The 9,273-nt window shown below is 35.4% G+C and overlaps 1 protein-coding gene across 1 annotated transcript in view; it reads right to left on the bottom strand.

Moving 5' to 3' along the window:
- MSL3 (male-specific lethal 3 homolog (Drosophila)) overlaps positions 1-9,273 on the bottom strand; it is a 17,068-nt gene that overhangs the window by 5,364 nt on the left and 2,431 nt on the right. Inside the window, exons 4-8 of the mRNA XM_010191750.1 lie at positions 7,840-7,998; positions 7,111-7,373; positions 6,585-6,694; positions 6,296-6,395; positions 5,758-5,842 (exon numbers count right to left, since the gene is read on the bottom strand). Coding sequence (XP_010190052.1) covers positions 5,758-5,842; positions 6,296-6,395; positions 6,585-6,694; positions 7,111-7,373; positions 7,840-7,998 — 717 coding nt within the window. The remainder of the gene's footprint in view (positions 1-5,757; positions 5,843-6,295; positions 6,396-6,584; positions 6,695-7,110; positions 7,374-7,839; positions 7,999-9,273) is intronic.

The raw sequence follows: 9,273 nt of genomic DNA, 5'->3' as shown, positions 1-9,273 counted from the left end.
CTTTCAAATGTCAGCTACCATCACACAAATAAACTCGGACATGGCCTGAAAAGTGTGAAAATTATGAAGAAAGGAAAGCCTTAATAATTTTAAGAAGGACAACCTCAGCCACAAAAGTATAAGAATACAGAGTTAAAAAGAAAAGTTTCCAGGAAAGTGACAGCTTCACACTTCCACTACAGCTCTGAGTTCTAGAGGGTAAGCAGATGCTTTGATGAGATCAGTGGCCTGTGCTAGATGCTGTTTGAAAGGCAACTCTAACGATCTAGCTAAAGGAATTCGCTTAAAGAGCTGCATAGCTCCTAACTCTGAGTGACTTCATCAAAAGAAATGCCATTTGCAGATTAAGAAGCTATCTGCTAAGGCTACTACTCAAATGCAGGATTTGAAAGCTAAAAGGCTGTTTCAGACAAAAGCATACACCACCACCTACTCCCCAACCCCCTCCAATTGACAGGCATGTCTCCACCTGGAATGTTGTTCAGGGCAAAAGCTCACCAACACAAAGTTCATTGTAACCTCAATACAGTTAATAGAACAAGCGAAGTGAAAAGTTTCACATGTTCATTCTGATATCCAAGGTCTCCAGAACCATGCCAAAGGAACCAACAAGCTTGTTTTGTTGACTGGACTCTTGGCACTCATCCACATACAGAAACAGAGATCATCTTCCTTGGCCTTTAATGGGCAAGTGCAGAGAACTTTGAAGATGCTAAGTTGCCAATATGATATTTCAGATCATCAGCTGAGTGAATGAAAAATTGAAGTGGCAACTTGTAGTAGACCTTTTGGGAAAAAAGTCCTACAAGAGCACAGTACAGAAGTCCTTGGTTGGTCTTGAAGATGAAGATGTACTTTTGGCAGGGCCAGCACAGATCCCAGAATCAATCCCTAGAGTTGCCTTCTAAAAAAGCTACTATAACTCCTAAAATATTTTGGACAACCTCTCACTTTAGATGCATGATCCAAACCTGTGCTAGGAATACGCTCCTCATTCAAATATCAAGGCACCGAAGGATTTGGTAAGCAGAATGAAGAGAAGCAATCCACATGGAGCACTTTTAGAAGTATTTTTGGCAAAGCAATCAAACCTTAGTCAAGAACAATAAGCACATAGGAGCAGAGTCTGCAGGCCAACCAGACAACAAAAGCCTACTGAAAATAAGCAGCTGTACAATACCAGGTACTCATTAGCTAAGCAGCTTTTAACACAGAGGTGCCAAAAGTTTGATGACCCAAAATGGCAGATGCCTTTCTACCTGTTCAGTGAATACAGCAAAGCCCAACTACAATGGTAATAATGCCCTAAAATGAGGCATATACATTCACTTCATTCAAATGAAGCAGAATTCCTTAGTTTCAAAGTGTTTCAAAATTAACACAAAAATAATTTACTTTTTTGTGCCTTCAAACCCATACCTGCCCACTGACACTCAGAACCTTGATTTTTTCCATTTAAGCTCCAATTCCATAAAGTTTTCTAGTATGTCACAATTACTATGCTGCACAGGTACTTTTTATCAAGTAACTGGTTACTCCCAAAATTAAGTGGCAAAAAAAAAAGCCCTGATCAATAAGAAACATTAGCAGAATTGTATTCTTTGTGATCCTTCAAAAAGTGATTTTTTTTAATCAGTTGCCACCTTGCAACTTTAAGTCACAATGAGCTGGAACTCCACCACAAGCAGCTTCCCCTAAATAAAGAGGTTTTCTATTCCATTCACCATGTGCAATGCTTCATTTTTTCATTCTCAGAAAGCCACTAATAACCTCTCATTAATTGCACATTAGCACAGACTAGTGGTCATAATTCACCACTGCAATTACATGGAATGAAATTACTACATTAAAAAAGTGTGCTATAAAAACCAGATTCGTTTCTTAAGATTACTTCAAACAACTTGTCATCTGTCTATATACACATAGTATTATCACAGCCTTCTAATGTGGTCACATTCTGATTTTGCTTCCTTCTCGTAAAATACTCAACAGTACTGTAATACTTTTCTAGCCATGCAGCAGTGTGGCACAAGAGATACCAGTCGGTTATAAAACATCAGCATAACAATGAGCTCTAAAGTGAAAAAGACAACTCACAGGATATACTGAATTTGAAGTATCGGTGGGTTTTTAACAGAACAAAAATATTTGAGCATTAAGAATGTAGTTTTCCATAATCTGAAATGCTATATATTGGCCTCACCTGGAAAAGTATACTAGAAGCATTATTTTAGAAATATTTAATCACTTATTCTTCTGTATTCAAAGTCAAAACACCTACGACTTTCTGAAGTGCTGTACCATTTTATTTTGCTTTATTTTTTTTCCTAAAACGCAAATGACATTGACTGAAATCACCTCCGTGAAGATAGGTCTTGCTATTCTAAAAACAGACATGTTATATTATCCTCAAGTATCTCCTGTTGGTCAACAGTCCTGAGAAGTGTCCTCTTTGATTTGAAAATAGTTTTCCAAGTCACAGCTGTGTTCAAATCAATGCAGAAAAAAAGCCAAAAACAAAACAACCAACCAACCAAAGAAACTTGGCATCTTCTTGCCTATCAATGCTCATCACTTAAGCAGCATCTGGAGGCGTGCTATGCACCTTACAATATAGAGAAGTCGTAAAATACAGCACATGCAGCATTTTATTAAAAACACAGCTGAAATAATGGAATTAGTTAATAGGCAGTACTTACTTTATCTTAAAAACTATTAACAGGCAGGAAGATTTAATCATGGGTCCTTTACTATTAAGATTGCAAGTTAGTAGGCATTATTTACTGTCTTAGCTTCCACTGCTTGATCCTGAAGGCTAAACTCAAAGACTAAGTGAAATTCAGTGAAACCAACTGGTGAGTTTGTCACTAATGTCCATTTCAGACTGTTATTCTTCTGCAAGCAATATGAATTTTTTCAGGGTTAAAGTGATTTGAAGTGAAGACTAGGAGTTTTGTATCTAATTTGAGAAACTAGTTTTCTTCTGCAAATTCTTTAATTGAGAAATCAACTTTTATGTTACCTGTGAAGAAATTTTCAATATGCACACTTGTAGAAAGCTCCGTGAAGCATAAAGGTTGCAGCTTCTACCTAATACGAAACTCAAAGATGCATTTCATACATCCATCAAAAATATATGTTGTCTGGGAAACTGAGATCAATCTTGTCTAGGAGCAATCTGAGGGCATGACTGCATCTCAAAAGTGAATTTAATGCATATATCAAGTACTGAGTAAACTCAATAAAATAAGCTTCCAGACAAAGCGTTATATTAAATAAGTCTGTTTCCCAGCCCACAGGAGATTAATAGTACAAATGTTAAATGACATTGTAAATTTTAGCAATAAAATAATAAAAAAACTAAATCAGAATCTATTTCAGAACTAAATTAGTTGTGTACCATATGAAAGTTTAATTTAAAAATACATAAACTACTTATGCTTGGACTACTCTCTCTAGAATTCAGAAGAGATTCAGAAACATTTTTACTAATGCAAACAGCTTCAATCCTTTGCCTGCTATCAAAAAAAATAAAGAAAAGGAGAGTACTTGACTTCAGCCTGTCACTCAAGAACAATGCACTACAAAAAATTAGGTAGTCTTAAGTAAACTGGCTGCTATCATCTAATGCATACAGACTGTGCAGGACAGTTCTTATCTTTCAAAAGGTAAACCGGAACAGAATTGATAGAAAGTATTTTTAATAAATATCCACTAATCCTTTCATTCCCAAAAAGGAAAAGACAGAAAACAAAAACTGAAGAACTAGTACAAAATGTCACCTCAGCATCAAATTTTCTGCATTATCAGTTTCTCATCACAAGAGAAGTAATTTTGTGATAAAAATCAAGTCTGAACACGTTTCTAGAAAATGTAATTGTCTGACCACTTTCAATGACATATGGGACAAAGAAAGAAATACCCAAATGAAATACATTCTAAAGCCCTATGAATATGTATTGGGAAAAAAAAAAAACTATTTACATTGGTTTCTATGTAACCTGTTTGAATACACAGTAGCATATCTGGTAAGGAAACTAGTCTAAGAAGAATGTTTATGACAAAGCTACCTGAGATCAAATGCTTCCTACAGCAGTAACTGTAACTTGGAAGCTTTTTCAGGAAGGGTCTCAATTTGACCAGTTCTGACAAAAAACATAGAAATCATCATTTCAGCACAGAAAAGAAACCTTGTAAACAGTATTAGCAAAACATACACGATATTGGCTTAGAAAGCACTTGAAAAAACACACAGCCCTCAAATATTTTGCTGTACCACATATATGATACCCATGCTATGCTTGCCTTGGGGAACTCATTTTGGTTTAGCTGTAGTCTGGTCTCGAGGACTGAATGCCCCCTAGGTACTGGAGCACACTTCTGGTTAAGTGTTTTCCAAAAGGAATCCAACTTGTGCACTCAGAGCATTCTGTAATGCAACACAAAGCATGGTAAGTGGGAACTACCAAGAGATTTCCTTCAAAAGCACAGTTCCAAGGTAGAAATCCTGATGCAGGAACATATTTTCTTCTTTTTTTTTCAAAAAGAAAATTTATAGATGACTACACATTGTAACAAGACTGACTGATGAAAAAATTAGACAAGTATGGATACTACCACTAGAACTTTCACTTAATCACCTCCCAGTTTGTATGGGGGTGGGAGACATGTTTCTTCCTTCCTTCTATTCCACTCTACCACTGCTCATCCATAGAATGGGTATGAAGATTCTGAAGAGTAAAAAACCTGCTCTGCACAACACAGGAGTATCTGAACAGACTGAAAAAAACCAAATTGATCTATAGTGACTTAAGCATTCCAAATAATATTAATTGCAAGCAAAAATAGGTTTCCAACAGTAAGCACTAATGCTGTTTTGAATACTAATAAAGATCTATGTACTGGAATACTAATAAGGATCTGACAAAACAGAGATTATTTTTTTTTACTGATTCCTTTTAACAACAACTTACAAAATCAAGTGCTGCAAGATTTTGCATTGTATTGGGTTGGCCAAAAAGTAATTGCATGTTTTTCTCTGGGTAAATGAAAGGCAAACTTGACCTTCCACTGTATTGATGCTGTACAATACAGTGCCACACTAAATATCTAACTACCACTACAATGCCATGCAGAGATATTAACAAGAGTATCTGATAAACAAAGCTGATCATGGTGCAGGTATGACTACACTAACTAGCACAGAGCTAGCACAGTCAGAAAAAGTTTGAATTCCTCTCTCAGAGAAATCTTTCTGTTTAAAGCACAATTAGGACAGGCTTTTCTTTTTAAAACCAAACCAAACCAAACTAAACAAACCCAACACCTGCCATAATAAAAAACATGTTCTAAACCACAAGTGTCGCTCCCTGCTAACACTGATACAACTTCGAAATTCTCAGATTATGCTCTCAAAAATGTAGAGTTTGTATTTCTTCATAAAACATGTTCCTAAACCAAGTCAGACTTGTAATTCTATACATACTAGCAAATAAACTTTTATACTTCAGTTCTCTAGCACTGTGTTTTTTAAAACTTTAAGAAGGAAGTTCAAGTTCCCTTCAATTTAAATTACAGAATCAAAAATCTTGTATTAATCTTTATTCAAATTGTTATTATTAAAATCTTATATTAATTTTATCATGTTCTTATAGTTCTAGAAAATGAACATCTTGTTTTAAAAACCCTTTGTCATTACAGGACCCTCAGATCTATGTAACAATGCAAACACTGCTGTGGTACATTGTGTTACATTACCTCAGAAACATTTCGAAGTGTTTTACTAAAGCCTTTAGGTTTTTGTCAGGAAAGCACATCTTCCCCAGTATTTCCGGTAGCTTTACTATAAATAAAAGAAATAATGTTTACACCTGTTCTCTTAAAAGCAACTTCTAATTACTTCTATCCACTATACAGAAAATAAAAACAATTTCTTCTCCCTGCAACCTCCATTTCTCTTTGCAAGTTACTCAGTGATCTTTCAAAACTTTAATAAAAAGAAACATGTTAAGAAAGCAAATGTTCCTTGGTTTAATAGTGTTTGATAGCGTATTGGAAGTAATGCCTGTTTACTTTTGTTAAATGAAGGCTTACAGAGCCAGTAAGATAAGCAAGTTTTTGAACAGCTTAAGTTTTAAACAGATTAAAATGTACACTTCTCCAAAAATAAAACTAAAAGTGATATAGCAAATAGAAAGTCATACGGATGTGGTCAAATGACAAAAAGAAACACCCAGCCAAAAAAAACCCCAAAGAAAACAATTTTTATTCAGCACAGCATTTTGCATCAGTTTACCAAACATCCGTAGCAAATGCTGAGATCCATAGATATATGAGGGAGGTGGTGGCTGATCACTTGGTGGATAATTCTCTGGCATCAATTTCCAGGACAAAACCTAAACATAAGACATGAAATTGTTGGTTATGAAATCTTTATAGCACTATAAATAATTTAGTCTCTCAGAACTTCAAAATCAAAGATGAAATAAGTAATACAAACAAAACCTTTTCTTGCACAGTCATACTCTGAGGTCAACCAAACCTTTAATCACTGAATCTGGGACAGTAACATAAAAATCTGTTACCTCATTCAATTCGTTGTTTCTTCTACCTTCAAAGCCAGTAAAAACTGCACTCCCCTCTTTGCTAGGAGTCAAAGTTATAGGTGAAGATGATCCACTATGGACAGGTGTTTCTTCAAAAGAGAAGGAAAAACAAAACAAAAGAAATAAGAAATAAACATTATTATCTGGTTTATGTAACTTATAAGCCATTAAATGTAACTAAGGCCTGCTGCTAAAACATTTAAAGTTTTAAACACTGGAATTCAATAAAAGCTATCCTAAAGTAGTCTCACAGAAAAGCAGCTCCTTGAATTCTGTTGAGAAATACAGTACTACAGTACAGAGAATATTGCTTCATATTTCTCCCTTTGGCATAGGCTTCAGAGACAAACAATTGATGAAAAAGTAATAAATTCTAGCTTCAATCATTCAGTTCACAGTCCGGATTACATTAAAAAAAAAAACAACAAAAAAAAAACAAAAAACCAACCAAGATTTAAAGATTTAAAATTTTGTTTAGAGCAATAATTTAAAGAGCAAAGCTTACTTTTTTCCAGGTGCAAGAAGAGCTTCGGCATAGACGCCGGGGTTTCAAGATGCCGTCGTTTAGGCTGTGGGGAAGCACTGCTCTCTGATAACCTGTCGCAGTTAGAGCTATGGCGCGTAGAACGTCTCAGTGACTGCAGGATTTCAGGTTCAGCTTTTCGTCTTTTTGGCGTGGCCGGCTCCCCTGTTGTAGGCTGGCTGTCGGTTGACTGAGGCGTTGGTGGATTCAACAGAGGAGGACTTGGGGAAAGCTCCTCCTGATTTCTAGGAAATAAAGGCAGCTTCACAGAAGTGATCAGGGATTTTCCCCCAAAAGAAATCCTTCTAGTTTCACAGATCTTATTAAATACTTATTCAAATTAAACAGCCTCCTCCCAATAACTATCAAAGTGACAAGGCCTTCTTTTACATACTATTTTCCAGAAGCATATTTATTTTCAAATTTAAAAGTTAATGAACACAATTATACATTTCAATGTAATTTCCACCCCCTCCCCAAAGTTGCAGTGTAACTCTACACCAGTCAGTACAAATGTCTTTTGAAGTTTACCAGATAAAAATTCAGAACCTGAATTCAGGCAAGCGATTCACAGAAAAGTTCAACATTTTATCACAACAATTATTAAGTCAAAGTCTGTGAGAAATCATCTTATTCTGAGCATATAACCACATTCTATGGCATTTTCCTCAGGAGACAAAAGCAGTATCAAACTCCATATACCCAACCTACCTGGTAGTATTTGTTGAGTTTTCTTTGATGGGAAGAAAGAATTTTGATGAAGTCACCTTCTTAAATTGAGCTTGTTCATAAGGATAGAGCAAAATTAATGGAAGTGTGAAGTCAAAGGTTATTCGTAGCCCATCTACCATCTCTTTACAAAGTTCAACACTAGAGGAGAAGAAAAAAAAAGGATTCTGAATTTTAAAGTTCCATGTCAAAATTTTTCAGTTGTAGGAAATTCCCTTTTAACACAGACCACTAACATTTTAACTACGACAACTGACTTCATCAACTACAATATCCTGACTTCATCACTAAGTAAGGATGAGTAATTAAAATCATACTTAAAGAGACCATGATCACTGCTGGTAACTTCAGACAAAAACAAATTTGGAAGTCTGCTTAATACGGTCAAATAAAATCATACAATTGTTCTGTTCTATTACATTTTACTGGATAAATAAAATCTACTTTACAGTAAATGAAGATAGTCAGATTTCCATGTAAGCATGATTTTGTTTTTCCAAGTTTATCAGGCTCAAAAAACAGAGGCACCTACCAGAAAAAGCAATTAAGTACCCAATAGATTGAGTACTGTCTAAAAGGCATATGCAGAATTTGATCTATAGCCGCAAAGATGCAGTTAAGGTTGTGCTTAAGAGATACCCAGCGAGCCAACAAAACCAGACACATTTGCATTGAAGATCAGTTTCCAGTGGCCTGCTCCTGATAACAAAAGCACATTTAGAGACTACTAGGAATTTCATTTTGAGCTTTTGTGACTCACGGTGCTCTGTGGTGAGTAGATGTGCTGTTACAAGCAGAATCAAGAACACCGAGTCCAGCCCATCTCCAACACCTTTCTTCTCTATGGAGGTATTCATCTCTCATATCTCAAGTGCATATATGTGTATAGTAACAGAAATTTGATTCTGCCATAATTACTCGTATTAGAAATTCCATACCTCCTATTACCATTCCATATCACCTGCTAAAACTACTGCTTTAAAAAAAATCAAAACAAAAACCATAAAAAAACCCCAAACATTATATATGAATTGGGTCAGGGAACCATCATGTGCAGAAATCCTATCACATCCAAGAAGGTAAACTACTTTCTGTGTTAGAGCAATAAAGGCAATTCAATAAAGTTGAAATAGAACATGGTAACAAAACTCAAGGTTTCTCTTTGATAAAATATAAGATTTCACCTCAATGTAGACTTAAATAAAGAAGCAGTCTCATCTTATATTGAGAATCTTTAGCATAAGAGGAAAAAAAACCCCACCAAACCAGGAAAAAACCAAAAACCCCAGACACTCCAAACACACTGGGTTAACACATTGTATCTGTAGCATGGTGGAACATACAGCTCAGCTTAGAAAACAGCAACTAAGATGCAAACAATTTTAATACACAGAATTGGTATTGCTACACAGAGTG

This window comes from Mesitornis unicolor, unplaced genomic scaffold, assembly GCF_000695765.1.
Source record: "Mesitornis unicolor isolate BGI_N332 unplaced genomic scaffold, ASM69576v1 scaffold2479, whole genome shotgun sequence".
Taxonomy (NCBI): domain Eukaryota; kingdom Metazoa; phylum Chordata; class Aves; order Mesitornithiformes; family Mesitornithidae; genus Mesitornis; species Mesitornis unicolor.
The sequence above is the reverse complement of the archived record's forward strand: the minus strand, read 5'-3'. Positions and strand labels throughout refer to the sequence as shown.